Source organism: Aureobasidium subglaciale, assembly GCF_000721755.1.
Source record: "Aureobasidium subglaciale EXF-2481 unplaced genomic scaffold scaffold_0, whole genome shotgun sequence".
Taxonomy (NCBI): Eukaryota; Fungi; Ascomycota; class Dothideomycetes; order Dothideales; family Saccotheciaceae; genus Aureobasidium; species Aureobasidium subglaciale.
In genome coordinates, this window is record NW_013566995.1 from 1456803 (window position 1) to 1473490 (window position 16688).

General features: G+C 50.9%; 7 protein-coding genes across 7 annotated transcripts in view; 3 read left to right on the forward strand and 4 right to left on the reverse strand.

The window, feature by feature from the left end:
• Positions 1-1265, reverse strand: part of AUEXF2481DRAFT_150859 (uncharacterized protein) — a 1718-nt gene extending 453 nt beyond the window's left edge. Inside the window, exon 1 of the mRNA XM_013493712.1 lies at positions 1-1265. Coding sequence (XP_013349166.1) covers positions 1-1031 — 1031 coding nt within the window. The 5' untranslated portion in view covers positions 1032-1265.
• A 1906-nt stretch (positions 1266-3171) lies between these two features.
• Positions 3172-4666, reverse strand: AUEXF2481DRAFT_34890 (uncharacterized protein; the record flags this gene model as incomplete). Its single annotated transcript, XM_013493713.1, has 5 exons — positions 3172-3654; positions 3728-4034; positions 4095-4099; positions 4334-4438; positions 4664-4666. 5 exons carry the CDS (start codon positions 4664-4666, stop codon positions 3544-3546), a joined length of 531 nt encoding a protein of 176 aa, XP_013349167.1. The 3' UTR covers positions 3172-3543.
• A 229-nt stretch (positions 4667-4895) lies between these two features.
• On the reverse strand, positions 4896-6445 carry AUEXF2481DRAFT_34894 (uncharacterized protein). The gene is made up of 3 exons (XM_013493715.1): positions 6309-6445; positions 5689-6246; positions 4896-5629 (listed from the first exon to the last, which is right to left on the reverse strand). Exons 1-3 carry the CDS (start codon positions 6394-6396, stop codon positions 5079-5081), a joined length of 1197 nt encoding a protein of 398 aa, XP_013349169.1. The 5' UTR covers positions 6397-6445; the 3' UTR covers positions 4896-5078.
• A 346-nt stretch (positions 6446-6791) lies between these two features.
• Positions 6792-8018, forward strand: AUEXF2481DRAFT_151022 (uncharacterized protein). The gene is made up of 3 exons (XM_013493716.1): positions 6792-6948; positions 7007-7476; positions 7541-8018. Exons 1-3 carry the CDS (start codon positions 6882-6884, stop codon positions 7961-7963), a joined length of 960 nt encoding a protein of 319 aa, XP_013349170.1. The 5' UTR covers positions 6792-6881; the 3' UTR covers positions 7964-8018.
• On the reverse strand, positions 7599-9640 carry AUEXF2481DRAFT_151261 (uncharacterized protein). The gene is made up of 2 exons (XM_013493718.1): positions 8940-9640; positions 7599-8889 (listed from the first exon to the last, which is right to left on the reverse strand). Exons 1-2 carry the CDS (start codon positions 9201-9203, stop codon positions 8074-8076), a joined length of 1080 nt encoding a protein of 359 aa, XP_013349172.1. The 5' UTR covers positions 9204-9640; the 3' UTR covers positions 7599-8073.
• A 1930-nt stretch (positions 9641-11570) lies between these two features.
• Positions 11571-13818, forward strand: AUEXF2481DRAFT_84692 (uncharacterized protein; the record flags this gene model as incomplete). The annotated part of the gene is made up of 2 exons (XM_013493719.1): positions 11571-12546; positions 12599-13818. The coding sequence occupies exons 1-2, from the start codon at positions 12033-12035 to the stop codon at positions 13816-13818; spliced, it is 1734 nt and encodes a 577-aa protein (XP_013349173.1). The 5' UTR covers positions 11571-12032.
• A 1572-nt stretch (positions 13819-15390) lies between these two features.
• On the forward strand, positions 15391-16593 carry AUEXF2481DRAFT_60866 (uncharacterized protein; the record flags this gene model as incomplete). Its single annotated transcript, XM_013493721.1, has 2 exons — positions 15391-15642; positions 15700-16593. 2 exons carry the CDS (start codon positions 15391-15393, stop codon positions 16591-16593), a joined length of 1146 nt encoding a protein of 381 aa, XP_013349175.1.
• Between the last annotated feature and the right edge of the window lie 95 nt (positions 16594-16688).

Here is a 16688-nt window from a genome sequence, read left to right on the forward strand (position 1 = left end):
CGAGCATCCTCGGTCGTTTCGAGCGTCAGCTCACAGGCATCGTCGGCAGTTGGTTCCGCGTCTGCTTCAGTTTCTGCAAGTTTGAGTGTTTCGGCAGGAGCGTCAATCTCGACTTCCTCGAAGCTCTCAACTTCCTCTTCGAGCGTTCGAGACTCAACAGTTTCATCCGCTCCTTCGCAATCGTCTACCAGCAGAGTCACGTCTTCGTCGTCCTCTGTTATCACGAGCTCTCGTTCGACCTCCGTCGCTGCGTCCCCATCAAGCTCTGCTATCTCTAGCTCTCGTTCGACCTCCATCGCTGTTCCATCGTCCTCTTCTAAGGCAGCAGGTACTACTACGGCTTCGACTAGCGCCTCCCCTATTATCTTGCCAACTGGAGGCACTGGTATTGATCTTCCGGTGACCAGCATTCTTGGAAGTGTTAGCTCCGATCTCGGAGACCTGTCTAGCGCGGCAAGTAGCATTGTCAGCACAATCCTGTCTGATGTCACCGAGCTTCCTGGAGCCACTGTTCTCCCCGGAGCAGCAAGTAGCATTGTCAGCGTGATTCTTCCTGGTGTCACTGACCTCCCCGGAGTCACCAGTGCTCCCGTAGCTGCAAGCAGCATCGTTAGCGAAATCCTCTCTGATGTAACCGAGCTCCCTGGAGCCACAGGCCTTCCAGGAACGGCAAGCAGCATTGTCAGCGAGGTTATCTCCGTTGTCACTGATGTCCCTGTAGTAACCGGTCTTCCCGGAACTGCAAGCAGCATCGTCAGCGAAATTCTTTCTGATGCCACTGAGCTTCCTGGAGCCACTGGTGTCCCTACTGGTGTCACAGGTCTTCCAGAAACAGCAAGCAGCATTCTGAGCGAAGTCATCTCCCAGGTGACTGATCTTCCAGCAGTATCCGAGCTTCCTGCTACTGTCAGCAGTATCGTTGCACCTATCATCACCGATGTTACAGAGCTACCTTCAACAGTGACAAGCATCATTGGGGGTGTTGAGTCCCAAATCACTGATCTTCCTGGAGCGACTGGTCTCTCGTCCATTCTCGACGGCACAATCCCTGAAGCGACTCAGCTGCCTTCTGTCATCTCGTCCGTTCTCGATGGCACAATCCCTGAAGCGACTCAACTACCCTCTGATGTCTCCAGTGCGATTGCTCCTGAAGTCACCCAAGTTTCGTCGCTTCTCAGCCAAATCGTCAGCTCCGTCATCCCTGAGGTAACATCAGTCGTAGACAACACTGGCGACAAGGCCTCATCAGTCCTTTCGGCTATCCCCTCCATCATTACTCCCGCAGTAGACGGTACTGGTGATATCGTCAGCCAGGTTGGAGACGCCGCCAGCGACATCGGTGGGGCTGCTGGAACTGCCGCAAGCACCATCCTGACTGATTTGCCTTCCGCTGTTGCCACTGGAGTAGTTGAGCCTATCGTATCTGGAGTCAGTCAAGGTGCTGAGGGAGCTGTTTCGATCATCACGAGCGTCGTCGATACTGCCGCCACAGCTGTCAGTCAGGTCGGCTCAGCAGTGACTTCTTTGGTTCCTGCTGTCGCGACTGGTCTTGGAAACACAGTCAGCGGTGTGACTGATGGTCTCGGCAATGTTCTCGGTGGCGGGTCTGGCTCGAATGCTGCTGCATCCGACCCTGCGCCTACCACTCTCATTACTAGAACCTCAACTTCGTCAACTTCGGCTTCTTTTACCTCCACCGCAAAGGCCACATCCACTGGCATCGTTGCAGGAGCCGCTAACGGAATCGGCAACGCAGTCGGTATCTGAACATCGTTCGGTCGATAAAATATAGAATCATGCTTGAATTTCTTTTGTTGGTTTTTTTGCATTCTTGTGGGGTGTTTGGTTGTTTTCTGGATCGCACACACGGAAGACACGGTATGGATGAGGGCTATAATCAGGCGGTAACCGTCGGACAGCATATGGGTTCTTGGTCTGATCTCTTTAGTATGATATAATGTTGATAGCTTTCTCATTGGATAATTTTCTTACAAGCATCTGTATCACGGCAAATCGTGAAACACGACTGATTTGAATCAGAGGGAATCGTATCTCTTATCAGCTCATGAGATCTGTCCTAGTCAAGTCCATACGCAACGGATAGTCAAGGTGGGGACTTGCTTGTGACTAGATAGCAGCGTAGACTCTTGTGTATTGTATGGATACATACAGGGTCAAGTAAATGCAATTCGATCACAAAAGAAAGGACATAGATCTGTAAGTCCCTATGATTGACCTTTGGTCTTGCGTCTTTGGTTAACGCAAAGTGATAAGACGCGAGCAAGCAGATCAACAAGCATGATACTGTAACATCGACCTGGTGTCATCGTCTTCGTGGGTCTGATATCGTTGTGCAAAAGATCATCTCCGACTCGAAGGTACGACACGTCATTGGAGCAAGAAAGTGTAACCCGTGATGTCTTTGTCGCGATGAAAGTGGGCAGAAAGTCTGACCTTTTGGTTTTATACCATGAATCTTGAAGCGGAATCTTGACTGGACGTGATGGATAAGCTGGATATTGACTTGCGGTCCAAGTTCTGCAAAAGACTAGACTCTCCCCGCATATTTGGTCTATACGAGCATGATCCATGACAGATCTGTATCAGGTCTGTGTAAGTCACACAGGCAATAGAGGCAACTATTGAAGTCTACAATCTTCAGTCCAAAAGGCCATCATGGTTGCCATGATGTGCAAGTATGTCTGCTTGGTCACAATGTCTTCGCAACACCACATGACTACATCAAGGTACAGACGTTTGCAGCAACACTGTTGTCAGGGGGAGGGGAAGATAGAGAACAAGAGGTCCGTGACTCGTCACCTTCGACTCTGCTCGTTGGGTCATCGCGTTGTGGCTGGTGATTGTTCGTCGCAAAGAGGTGACTAGAAGATCAGGGAAGCATCATCGACCTGCGTGCTTCTCTTGGTGTTGATTGAAGCCTGGGAGTCACAAGAATATACCATGACGAACAGTGACTGCCAAGATGAGATTTGACAGAGAAGCTGCTCGGATGTGATGAAGAGATATATGGAATCCAAGGTCAGATACACATATATAGATGTGGAATAGAGCGGCATCACCTGGGTGATATGATTGATTCATGGCCTGCGCAGTTGCTTCTTTGTATCGACTAGATTTCTCCTTTAATCATGTGTAGAATTGTAACAGCTCCGTGGACGAAGATAATTGCTTTTGAAGTTTGAGATATTTTTTGCTCAGGTTTATGGAGGGTTAGGAATATCTGCTTCCCCTAAAAAAGACATCTAGGTACAAAACTTCGCAGCAGATGTATGCAAATCATCAACCATATCCCACTCCTGTTATACACGAAGATGATCAGAGGTAGCCGCAGATATAGGATACTTAAAAGTACCCTCCAGGACTTGCAAGTCCCGCGGTTCGTCCTCGGACTGATTTGCTATTCAGCAGACAGTTCCTCTCAAGCATATCTCCAAAGTCTATGCTCGACTTCTACATCTCAATGTTGAATTTATCGTTCTCGGCGAAAACAAAGCTTGCTGCTTTTCGACAAAAAGGCCACACTCAAAAATCGCAAGCTTCGGCAATAAGTTGTGCCAGCTCTTCCAAGTACTTTTGATCTTCGACATCAAAGCCGTTTTTCACAGCACAGTCGACGTCAATGATAGCAACGACCTAACCCCCAAGAATCAGTAAACAAAAAAAAAACCTCGACCATCGTCTCCAGAAAAAAAAGCTATGCACTTACCTTGCCCTCTTGCACAATCGGCACCACAATCTCAGACATACTCGCAGCATCACAAGCAATATGGCCCGGAAACTCCTCCACATCCCCCACCAACTGCGTCTGTTGTGTAGAAGCAGCAGTGCCACAAACACCTCTGCCAAAGCGAATGGTCTGACATGCCACTTTACCTTGGAAGGGGCCGAGGATGAGTTGGCGTATTGGAGCAGAAGGATCGAGGACGTAGAAGCCGGCCCAGTTTGTTTTGTTGGAAGGGGAGGGGAGGGCGTGGAGGGCGTGCCAGATTAGGGATGCGGCGTTGGAGAGGTTGCTAGAAGGGGTGTTATGGGATGATGGTTTGGGGTGGGTGAGTGGGTGATGGGAAGCTTACCAGACCTATGGCTTGTTGTCAGTCTGTTTACTTTTTCGCTTTATATTCGTCGATATATGGAAATTGGGGTGTGAGGAGAAGGGAACGCTTGTGTGAACATAAAGTTGCATAGGAATGCTCAAGTATGACCTTTCTTGTGCTTTGAGAGGTAATAGTTTCCCCCAAAGAATGCACATCTTTCTTTTGCTTTTGGAGATGAGGGATTGGAGAAGAACAGGAAAAAAGAAAGAAAAACTTACCCAGTTTCTCTGGTCATAGAATAATCCTCGTGCCTGTTCCAGCACCTGTGTATACGCTTCCTGCTTGCTCATATTGGAGACAAAGTTGGACGCGTCGGCATGCACCTGTAAGAAAAGAACACCCACGCCATCAACACAACCAACCTCTTTTCTCAAATTTCTCGCTTCAACAAATTCCTACTTACCATTATCTTTTATGCTTTTTTGCTTCGATCAAATTTCTCCCTCTTTCCGACTTGGTTAATGGTATAGTCATGCGACAGAGAATCGCGCGAAATGTCAAGGGAAGAAAAATGTCATGTGGTCGGGCACTCCGCAATTTGCTCGGACCATCTCACAGAAAAGACACACACATCACGTAAGACGATTCCTTGTGGAAGATGGAAGAGGAAGGAGGAAGAAGGAGCACGCCATTTTGTGATTTTTCGACTCGCAAGCTACCTTTGCAGGATTTGACATTCACCGCGATGGGATGTTGCACTCTAGCTATAGAGGGTCATCGCAGGTTGGCGACTTGGTCCGGGTGACCGCGACTAGCCGATACTTGTGATTTTGGCCATGTCGGGTTTGTTGAGCTTTGTGACCCTGCCCTTGAACATATCTCTGTTCGACGGTCATTCGAGAGATGGCTGGTATGTAGAAACTGCCATGTATTTCGGCTGATGAAAACGACATGACAAATACATGCTTCAAGAAAAATCTCTATGGAATTGACAATGACGTTGTCGTTGCAGAACACGGCCTTCTAATGCTTCTCATCCATGCTCTTTCTTCCCGTCAACACACCCCCTCCAGAAGCATCCTGTCTCCTCTGCCTCCTCCTCCCAGCAACCTCATTAGCCCACTCCTGAATCTGGAACACCCAGCCACCAGCCACCAAGACACCACTAACCACATTAACCAACCTCACCAAAAGATTCAAAAATCCACCCCACTCCTCGGCAATCGTCAACATCAAAGGCTCGATATCGAACTTTACAAAGATGCCCGGAACTTGGCGCTCAGAGACTATATGAGATTGCTCGGTGACGGCGTATTGATTTGTAAAGATGGTGTTGCGGGGGAGATTGAGTCTTGCGGTTGCTTCGTCGCCGCTGCTGAGGGGGATTGCGGAGGAGGCGTATTTGGAGAGGGCTGCAGGGTTGTCGGTGTAGACTGTGGGCACGACGGAGAGGTAGTATTGGAATTTCTCAAAGTGTTGATCGGTGGTTGTGCGGGTGTTGTCGAGGGGGTTGTCGAGGCCTGGGTAAAAGGGTCCGAAACTCAGTTCGTTGATTTGGTGGGAAAAGTTGAATGCTGTGTCATGTCAGTCAGTAGGAATTCAGTGCGGGATAGGAGATGTGTCCAAGACTTACATTGATGATCCAAGTGTTGGCCAAACTCCATGTATCCGTGGCCACGAGCGGTGATGTGGAAGTCACCTTGGACCTTGTTGAGCTCGAGACTGCCATAGACACGACACGAGTCTGCTGTCGCACCTCTTCCCAATCGGGGCGTCTTTGCAAATTTCTTCTTCTTGTGCGCGGCACCCAGATAATCATGTACATCCTCCTCTTGATAGTCCGGGCCTCCTCTTTCGGCAGCGCTTCCGCCAAGGTGATGGGCACCCTTTGTGTTTTGCCAATGCGACCACATGGTAGGGTTGCGTGAGAGGGTTTGACTAGCCATGATGCGATCGCCAGAGGCATCCTGGACGTTGATGTGCAGGTCGTCGCACTTCATGGCGACGACGACGTCGAGGTTGAGCTGCAGGTTGTGCGAGATGCCCTTTTCCACACTAAACGTGTGGTGTGTTTCGCCGACATACCATCGTCGCACCTCGGTCACTGCCAGCAGGAACGAGGCAAAGGCGAGGAAGAGCGTCCACACTCCTCCATTCTGCGTCTTGGTCTGGTATGACGGTTTCGTCTTGGCTGTGCGCAGCTTCGGGTCAGTGACAATTCCGACAAGACGAAGAGACTCTGGCCACACGTACGAAAGGCGTCGAAGGCCTTTACCACAGACGTCGTCTTCGACTCCCCAAACGCTCCCTCATCGAGGCCACTTTCGGAAAAGCCGTTCATGCTGCTGATGAAGACTTGCTTGACATGTGAAAGAGAGCGAATAGAAGGCCACCTTGCTGTACCTGTCCCTGACATGTTTCACCCCACATTTCGAAACCTAACTTCTCCGCAATCCGTTCGAAGAAGCTCCCGACCTCGCTCTGTCTATTCATCATCCGTCATCTATCGACTATCATCGCTTAAAAATCATCCATCTATCCTGATATCATTGTCATTCAGTCCACGGCCACCTCCGATAGACACGCCATCGAAACAGGAAGCTCACCTCAGCAATCGCTCGCGTGTGTGCCCTGGAACGCTTTGACTTGCGCATCATCCGGACTAACGCACCATTTAATCATCACAAAACAAAGATAAAAGCCTCGGTGAACAGATAAGACCCCAACTGCATCATCAAGTCATAGATTTCGTGAAATTTATAAGGACCCTCTGTTGTACCTCTAATCGCTCCATTGCCTGTTCTACACTGCCACATTTCCACAAGCATGTTGGTCAGATCCGCCATTGCTGCCAGTGCCCTTATGGCATCTGGTGTGACTGCCTGGAACAAAGGTAGTAAAACTTCTTGCCTCCAACCCTGTGATCTCATCTCTGACTCTTCCACTCCCAGATGTCCACCAACAGATTGGCTACAGCGCAGAGCAACTCCTGACCCCAGCCACAAAGTCAATCCTCCACCACATCTTGGAGCCCAAGTACAACGGCAGCATCGGCCTCGCCGCCTCATGGGCAGACGACTATGCCCACACCACCGAAGGTGCTTTCAGCTACCAATGGCATTGGATCGACTCGGCCGACAACCCACCCTATTACTGCAACGTCTATTACAACCGTGACTGCACCAAAGGCGGCTGTGTGGTCTCAGCAATCGCAAACCAGACCCAGATCTTGAAGAGTTGTATCAGCAAGGTGAAGAAGGGCGAGCTTGTGCATGGTGAGGATTTGCAGTGTTCGTATGCGCTAAAGTGGGTTGCGCATTTCTTGGGTGATATCGCGCAGCCTTTGCATGCGTCGGGTGTTGCAGCTGGTGGTAACGGTCTCGATGTTGTGTTCGGAAACCATTCCACCGAGCTGCATGCTGTGAGTAGTTTTTCTGTCATTGTGCCCATCCATTGCCAGAGCCAACACTGACACGCTCCAACAGGTCTGGGATGGATGGATCGTCTATGCTGACGCAAACGTGACAAGCTTCCCCAACACAACCATTCAACCCTTCTTCAAGGATCTCGTCTCTCGCATCCACAAAGACGACTTTTCCATTCCCACTGCAGAGTGGATTGCTTGTAGCGATCCTTCCACACCACTGGAATGTGCTCTCAGCTGGGCTCGCGATAGTAATGCCTTGACCTGCGATTACGTCTACTCGCAAGCTTTTAACGGCACCAATCTGGCTACCAGTGGGTACGCCACTGGTGCTTATCCCATTGTAGAGGTGCAGATGAGCAAGGCCATCTTAAGATTGGGTACTTGGCTGAACAAGTTGGTTGCTGGCAATTATGACCATGGAAGGAATGTTGTGTTGCAGACGAACCCCAGTTGGTTGTTGGGTCCTGATGGTGGCGAGTAAGGCGTCGCGTAGTTTGAGCTCGTAGCTCGATGAGGCCTCATTAATGGCTGTCATACGGAGTGGATCTCCAGTGTATATAAGTTTGCAGCTGTCGTGCAAGGCACCGTGTTTCATCTCTCGTGCTTGTCGGCTGAATAGACGCTGTCCAGAACACCATAACGTCCAGAGAGTTCCGAAGGCATCGTGATAGTCGCAATCACGGGCCCATCCCAATGTGAATCTGCACGCCTGTCTTTGGGTCGTGCCATCTCAATATCGATTATCTCGTACTCCTCGTGTTCAGAAGGTCCTGCGACGACCACGGCTGGCACACCTCGGTACGCGGCAACCTGGCGTTCGACATCCTCACTTCCTGAAGAGGCTTTGCTGCTGAGTGCATCCATCCAGGTCTTTACCAGAGGTCGCAGTGTCGCCAGTGAGAGGGCAATAATGCCAATACCTGCTTCTATAGCTGCGAGGATTACCACCCGTGGAAGCTTTGCCGCTGTGTTGAGCTGGTATCTGCCGCCACGAATGAATGGGATGCGTACAATGGACACAATACTGCCCAAAGCGGCCAATGAGAGAAGAAAGCAGACAGATATCTTTGCTCGTGGGGGCATCCTGGTCTTCAAAACAAGGCTCACGGTGGTGAGTACGAAGATCCAGTCCGTCGCTGCTGTCAAAGCTCCGCTAAAGTAGCTGATAGGTCCCATGACCGAGTCCCAGTCGAGGCAATTTTCGTGTATGAAGATGTTGGATGGGACGCCGCATTGAAAGATTGTCAGAAAGATGACTGTCGTCATGACAGCAATGTAAACAGTGATGGAGATCAGTATAGTACGCTTTTGCCATGTCTCCTGAACAATTCGATAAAAGAACAAGGCGGCAGAGAATTTGATAAATATCTCGGTCACGTTCCAGACTGTGATGCCAGAGATTGAGAGCTGCTTCCAGTCAGTAACCTTTTCAGGCACAACTTCATTTTGATGCTGACCTTTGCAAGCTGTCGTGCCGCAGAGCTCGCTTCAATTCCATCGACGGCTTGTGTTGCTCCCATCAAGATGAGAATGATGCAATTGCCGGTATACAGAAAAAAGGCAAAACAGAGCAGCCTGTCGTCCCAGCCGAAAGACTTGATGAGGAAGCCTCGTACGTAGACTCTCAAAGACAGCGCAATGCCCGTGAGCAAAAACATCACACTACCCACAACAATGGTAGATATTGGATCAAGTCCATAATCGTCGACGTCGGGATGCATCTTGACCCCCGTGCAACCTCGACTTGCCTTGCAAGCATCAGGCCTGACCGTGTAAGAGGAAAGGGAGTTGGAGGTTCTGATCAGTACGGTTGGGCGGGCGGCAAAAAGCTTATGATTCTTCTGCTTGAACGCAAAAGGGAAAAATAAGGTTGGTGGGTGGAGTTCAGGTATTTGGCGGAAATGATGATGCGATGCGGAGCCGGCTGCACTCGGACCTCTTTACAGGCACCTAGGCCCTATATATTATCTGTCATTGCTCTTTGGGAGATTTGCATTTGCAGTGACAGCTTGACGAGCGTGTATTGCTACCTATGCAAATAGCAGATATAGACGTTTTCTCGATGGAAATAATGCTCGTTCGAGTGCGGGCAAGCTCGAAACAGCAACCCGTTTACCAGTTCCACGTGAGATGATCACTTGTTTCTCAGCTGCCCCGAGCAAAACCGATCAGCGGTGCGGACGTATCGATTTTCGCCTTTGTGCATCACGGGCCGGTCGTCATCGACGTGACACAACTACTTCAAGTCACTCGTCGCCTCACACTACAGGTCGTTGATCGGCCTCACCCGCTGGCAGGATGCCTCATCGTTAATGGTCTCCATCCTGTCGTTTGAGCTGTCAGAAACCTCAGGGTGTTTGTTATCAAACGGGCGGGACGGATCGGTCAACGTGAACGCGAACGCTCCGTGGCCTCGGTCTTAGATTGCTCAAAGTTGTCGGCTAATTCGGTTACAAAACGGACAGCGCTTACGTGTCTGATCTATCCTAATTACACCATTCAAGCAGTATGACTGAATAAAAGTCTGGGCCCTCAAGTCGTGGGAGAATTGGGAACATTGAAGATGTGCAGACAAGCTTTTGCTTTACAAATCTAGATGAGGCTGAAAGGCGAGCACGAGTCGAGCGTGGGAGCGTGCTGCTCGGCTGTTGGAGAGGCACATCTAAACAGGAGGTGCCTCGGGCGCAAGGGAGTTCTCAGACCACAAGTCCTTTGTTCGTCCTACACAATATCCGCTCTCAATTATGTGTTTTCCATCACACATCTTAGCTAAGGAACATCGGGCCTCTGAACGAACCGACGGCTCGTATTTCTCGCATGTTGGAAGTCGTTACGATCACAGCATCGGGAAGGCTTGGTCAGTTGAGATGGCCGCGGTTTGCGTTCACTCTTCAGTCCTAGGTAGCGAAAACTGGGTTCGTTCACAGCTTGCCATGGCCGTCGCGTGATGGGCAAACGAATACTTTCACCACGTGCATATTTTGTTCGAGCTTCTTGCTATCGCGACAGCAGTTCTGGTCTTACCATATCGCGAGCAAGTCCGCTCAGGTATCTGATGCTATGTCGAACCATGACAGCCATCATGTTAAACTTTCACGATAACCTTAGATTGAGATTGGCGTGATGCCCTGCGTCGTGGGTACGTGATTTTGGACCAGGTCAAGCTTCAGATGCTGGACGGCCACCCGCATACCCTTACGCTGTTCATGCAAGACATGAAGGCTGTAAGACCTTGCTTTTGCTGCTACCCTCGTTTGTACTCGGGTAGTATGAGAGCTTTGGTGAAAAAAAGTGGAAGGAGTCATTCATCCCGGAGATCGTACTGATACGGTCGACGGCGACTATGGCTTTAGGCTTGGCCATGAGCATCCGCAGCGAAGAAGATAAGCTGCGAGATACCAGTGGCGGCTCGAAATGGCGGTCAGCAGGACATGCCGTGCAGCGACTTTTGGCGGATTGATCTGATTGCTGCTGCAAGGGCCCTTCGACTCCGCTCTTCGCTCTTGCGACGTCTCGACTTGCAATTTCTGATGCTTTCAATCAAACAGCAAGGTGACTGATGGAATCAAAGGACAGGCGATTGATCAGGGTGAACGCCTGTGTGTCTACCTTGGTGGATGTAAGGAAGTGGGGTCAGCTGGATCCGGTCGAAGATCGATTGGGCCGCGACCATCTCTCGTCATCGCCATGTGCTTGAATCACTACCTTTGTCTCATCTGTCACTCGTGGAAAGGCAAGAACACTGCAGAGACTGAAACCATCTGTGTATAAGAATCAGAATTACACTTTTATCAACACTCTGGTCGAGCTCGCTATGGCACAGCCTGTTAAAATCCAGAGTTCAGTACACGGAGAGATCGTGGGCGGGGTGGATTGCGAGCTAAGATATAGTTTGAGTAACAACGTGCGCGAATCAAACACGAGGACGCGCTCCAAGAATGGACTAAATGGATCTGGGGAGCAAAAGCAAGGTGATTTGGAGAGCAAAAAGAGACAGATGTTGCTGCAACTGCGAGTTTTGGCCAGCCGCAATGTCAGGAAACGGCGTCCCGAAACGGCTCTCACCAATCACATCTTGTGACTAGGGTTGCGCCTGCGGAACGGGTGGCTGGTGGTAAAGGCAGAGTCCTGATACTACCCCTCTTTATACCCTCGCACTCCCACTTTCATTTCTGGGCGATCCTCCTTCTTATCCACCGCGCATAACTATACACTCCCCAATTACACTCAGGTACTTTTGAACACAAACGCGCAACAAACACCTTGGTCAAACGAAAGACTATCACCGACAGGCTGATCAACGCGCGTGCCTGGTAGGGCTGGCGCACAACTGACTCTCTCGCTCAAGTCACACTGATAGCGTCTTGCGCTCTTGTCTCTCGACTCTTGACCGCTGCGCCCGTTCATGACCCATTCGCCCACTTCTCTCTCATATATCCTCTCTTCTTGGAAACACATACCACAATCTATCTTGTGCCCTCGTCGTCGAACTCGAAAGCTTATCAGTACCCGTTATCTTAACTCCGTCGACGCGATACCGCCGCCATAGCATGAGCACGACTATTACTCGCCCCATCTACGAATCGCACCCCTCGGTCGACGCGTCTATGGAAGATTTTGAGTTCCGCGCAAACTCCCCTGAATTCTTGCGGCCTGATGCGCATGCGCGCATCCATTTCATGAGCCCGACTGCTTCAGACTACTCCGAGGCAGCAACCGAACCCGATATCAACGGAGGTTGGTCGCCGCCCGCCTGGAGGAAGGCAGGAAGTGGCTGGTTCAAGCATCACCTCCAGCAGACCGGTCTCATGTCGCCCTATGGGAGCAGGGAGTGCAGTCCGGAAGAATACAGGAAGGGGTTAACGCCGTACGATGATGACGATGAAGACATCTTGGTTGCAGCAGGAATTCCTCTTCCCGTCAGTCCATTGAAGGGCAGAAGCCCAGAACCTAGTTACAGTCCTACCGTTGCCACAGTCCTCAAGCAGGATGCGGACAAGAGGAGGCAGATGAACCAATCGCAGAAGGAAGGCGATCAGCCATGGCCGGACAAGCACGATAACTGTACGCATCGTCGTGTGATTCAACTGATCATGACGGCTGACCAGGATGGTAGATATCCGTTTTTCCGTTCGAGCAGACGTGCAACAGCGCACAGAACCCATCGAAGCAGTCATAGCCCACTTCCGCAAAGTTTGGGGTCGCTTTACCAAGAATCGATACACTACGTTCCTCTCATTGATATCAGCTTTGTTCATACTGACCCTCACTCGCGCCTTGTTTTCAGAACCCGTGACTGGACCTACCCCTGATCTCGTCAAAGTCGCCGGACTCGCCAAGTCCTTTGAACCTCTGATGTACTACAGTGAGAACGGCCACAGCCAGGTCGTACAGCTGGGAGAGACCGGCGTCGCTGTATGGGATTTGGGTGAGAGCGTTCGCTCAACCAACATGACCTCAGGTCCCATCATCGTGCGCGAACTCGACTCGCTTTCGGACAGTCTCAAGAATCTCGCTCATGAGTTGACCCGCTTCTTCGCTGGTGTCGACGGTGACATTGACAGCATCCTCATCGTCATGGAGTGGGCGCAGAGAGAGCTCACCAAGCTCAATACCTTGCCGGCATCTCACATGTCGCTGGCCTTCTCGAATTTGCACTCTCTGCTATCGCGAGTCGGTCTACTGGAAGATCACCGCACCGGAGAGCAGACTGCAGTCGGTAGGATTGTCGCTGAGCTCTTCGGCCGTACGGCACCACAAGTCACTCGAGCCACACTCCAACGCACCTTCACCGACTTCCTTGGCGTACTCGAGGAGAGCATCAACAACGAGCTGACTGCAAGCATGAGCTTGTTCGCCCATTTTGAGGCCATCGACCGCCAGTTCCTCAATCTGCAGCGCGTCGTCATCCGTGAAACCGACGCACAAGAGCGGGAGGAGAATGAGATGCTGGCCTCTTTGTGGGCCCGAGTCATTGGGGTGAATGCTTCGCGACTCAAAAAGTTCGAGAAGAACAAACAGCTTCTCTCGTCGCTGCGCGAACGCACCATCCAGAACAAGCACGTCCTTGTCGACCACAATGGCCGTCTGCTACAGCTCAAGAGCAACCTCGAGATCCTACGCAAGAAGCTGGTCTCGCCGCTAGTCAGAGGCAATGGAACAAGTACCCTCACTGTCGATGAACAAATCAAGGGCCTGGAAGGTACATACCTCAGTCTTCGGGCCACAAGAGAAGCGCAGAAGAGCAGGCTGTACGAGATCATTCACGATGCAGGTACGAGGAGGATTGGCATTGTGAGAGGTCTAGATGAGGGATATGCTATCGAAGGTCATTGAATGACATCAGTTCAGTGATTTTTTCTGACTGCGTTCTTGCGATGGCGTCGATGGCGTATCAAGAGGTCCAGGTGTTACATAGGAGAAGCATCAGAGCTGATGCGCTGGGATGGGCTGGTATACACGGAGGAGTTCATGTCTTTCCTTGTTTTCTTTGATCTCCAGGTATGGTACAGTCTTTTGGGTATGTCTTTTTTCCTTGGGATAGTCTTCTTCTTCATCACGACACTGGTTATCACACCGCTTGAATCGTTGTGGTTGCCATGGATTCATGTTCCTAATGCAGCACTTACTTCTAATGTCACAACCACAATATTTCGAGATTTGTATACTCGTAGGCGCTGGATGATAGTGAAAATGCATGTTCCAGAAGACTCACGAAACAACACATGTGGTGCCATGCAAGAGGTCGCCTATCATGCATGCAGGGACTTGATACACGCAGTCACTGAGTGACTTGTACTGCGAGACCTGTGCATGGCTGACATTGTTGTGAGACCGGAATCACAAAATTGCAGCCCGAGCAGTGGTGGTGGTGTTACCGCAGCATGAGCTTGGAAGAGTTACTTACCACAGAGCTTGGAGCTTGCGGTATCAACCCACTCCGTCAGAACTCACCAGCGACATGACACGTCTCAGTCTCTGGGTGGTCGTTTGCACCTGAGAAATTTCTTCCATCTCTGTCAACACGAGATCCACTCAAGATATCGTGTTTCAAAAAAGATGCGACGTGCCGGATATAAGATGGGGAAAGCAAGGTGCTCTAAGCAAATTTAGGTTTAGACACACCAACTGCACAGCCTCAATGACTTCATTTTCGATATCAAAGCTCCCCTTTCAACAACCGCAAAGCGAAAGTTGTTCGGTAGGAAATCGCGCCAAAGCCCTTGTACGACACCCTTTCTCTTGGTTCCTCTGTCACTTCTGCGCCGCTCTTCATCTTGCAGCACAACCATCTTGCCCAATTGTTCCGCTGCAAGCGCGCTCTGTGCTGCGCCTCCACCACGCTTCCATTCCTCTTGGCTTGAACAGTGCCAGCGGGTTTCATTGATTCCACAACGGGATCTTTTCCACGATTTAGCTATCACCACAGCTCGCATCATAGAATAGGGTTTCCTTCGATCTAACGAGTCCGGTGACCTGCCAGCCTTCTTATCCAGCTAACACTGCCATCATCTTCCCACCTGTTTTTTCTTCTTCCTTCCCACAAGATATGAGTGAGTGAATCCCATCCGGCCCTTCCCATTGCCAATTGCCCATCAATCTGTCCTAGTACAGAGGAAGGCTGATCCACCCTGCCTCGATCCGATACCGAAACACTCGGTCCCCACTTGGCGCACCGCTGACAGAAGGGTGCGATATAAAGACAAGATCAAGTCCAAGTTTGGACGCGCCGCAAGAACTTCGACTGGAGATTCACGCACCTCGATGGATCGCAGCTCAAACCATGGCGCCAATGGCGACGCCGACGAGAACACTCCCCTTGTCAACGAGGGCAACTCGGGCAAGAAGGGCTTCCGCAATCGCCTGGCTTCATACCGCGAGGACGACAGAGCCTGGGTCAGCTACCCTATGGGCTTCCTCTACATCACATGGGCTGTCCTCGCCAGCAACTATGTCAACGTCCTGCTCGTCTTCGTGCCAGCCGGCATCATCCTTGGAGCTCTGGGCATGAACCCTACTGCTGTGTTCGTCGTCAACTTCCTCGCCATTGTCCCTCTTGCTGCTCTCTTGAGTTTCGCTACCGAAGAGCTCAGTGTCAAGCTGGGCCAGACCCTTGGTGGTCTCATGAACGCGACTTTTGGTAACGCCGTTGAACTGATCGTATGTCGAACTCGAGCGTGCGCTTGTTCCTAGCTTAAGCTGACCAACCACGTCCAGGTCTCGATTGTCGCTCTTCAGAAGGGTGAGATCCGTATCGTCCAAGCCAGTATGCTCGGCAGTATCCTCTCAAACATCCTCCTCGTGCTGGGCTGCTGTTTCCTCGCAGGTGGCTGGAACCACCACGAGCAGAGCTTCAACTCCACCGTTGCCTCGACCATGTCCTCGCTCATGGCTGTCGCATCTGCCTCGTTGATCATCCCGGCCACTCTCTACGCTGCTCTAGCCAACTCCAAGGAGCACACCGATGACAATATCCTGATCCTCTCCCACGGAACTGCCATCATCATGCTCATTCTGTACTGTCTCTACTTGTTCTTCCAGCTCAAGACCCACGCCGATCTGTTTGATGAGGAGCAACAAGACGGAGAGGAGGACAAGGAGCCCGAAGTTCTGAAGCCCATCCCCGCAGGTATCGCACTTGTTCTCGTCACTCTCCTCGTCGCTGTCTGTGCCGAATACCTGGTCGACTCGATTGATGCCATTGTTCAAGAGGCGCACATTTCAAAGACATTCATCGGTCTTATTCTCTTGCCAATTGTCGGAAACGCAGCAGAGCACGTCACGGCCTGCGTCGTTGCATACAAGAACAAGATGGACCTCGCCATTGGAGTCGCCATTGGATCATCGCTCCAGATCGCTCTCTTCGTTACTCCTTTCCTTGTCATTCTTGGGTGGGCCATGGGACAACCCATGACTCTCCATTTCCAGATGTTCGAGACGGTCGTCTTCTTCGTCAGTGTTCTCGTGGTCAACTACCTGATTGCCGACGGCAAGAGCAACTACTTGGAAGGCGCCATGTGTGTTGGTACTTACATCATTGTTGCCTTGGCCATGTGGGTCTACCCTGACGATGCTGGCGACCCGGTCTCTGGCCCTCCTAAGCTTTTCTAAGTGAGCCTTGACCGTCAAAACTCTGTCGAGTCTCTGGAGCGCAAAAGAAATTTTGAAATTCCGGAGACAGCTACCGCAGAGTGTCCTATGAAAGA

Coding starts and splice junctions, on each gene's coding strand:
- AUEXF2481DRAFT_151261 (XM_013493718.1), bottom strand. CDS start 9,203: ATGCATCCCGACGTCGACGATTATGGACTTGATCCAATATCTACCATT. Junction 8,890..8,939: donor CGGCACGACAGCTTGCAAAG/GTCAGCATCAAA, acceptor GACTGGAAGCAG/CTCTCAATCTCTGGCATCAC.
- AUEXF2481DRAFT_151022 (XM_013493716.1), top strand. CDS start 6,882: ATGTTGGTCAGATCCGCCATTGCTGCCAGTGCCCTTATGGCATCTGGT. Junction 6,949..7,006: donor TGTGACTGCCTGGAACAAAG/GTAGTAAAACTT, acceptor TTCCACTCCCAG/ATGTCCACCAACAGATTGGC. Junction 7,477..7,540: donor ATTCCACCGAGCTGCATGCT/GTGAGTAGTTTT, acceptor ACGCTCCAACAG/GTCTGGGATGGATGGATCGT.
- AUEXF2481DRAFT_34894 (XM_013493715.1), bottom strand. CDS start 6,396: ATGAACGGCTTTTCCGAAAGTGGCCTCGATGAGGGAGCGTTTGGGGAG. Junction 6,247..6,308: donor AAAGGCCTTCGACGCCTTTC/GTACGTGTGGCC, acceptor AGCTGCGCACAG/CCAAGACGAAACCGTCATAC. Junction 5,630..5,688: donor CCAACACTTGGATCATCAAT/GTAAGTCTTGGA, acceptor GACATGACACAG/CATTCAACTTTTCCCACCAA.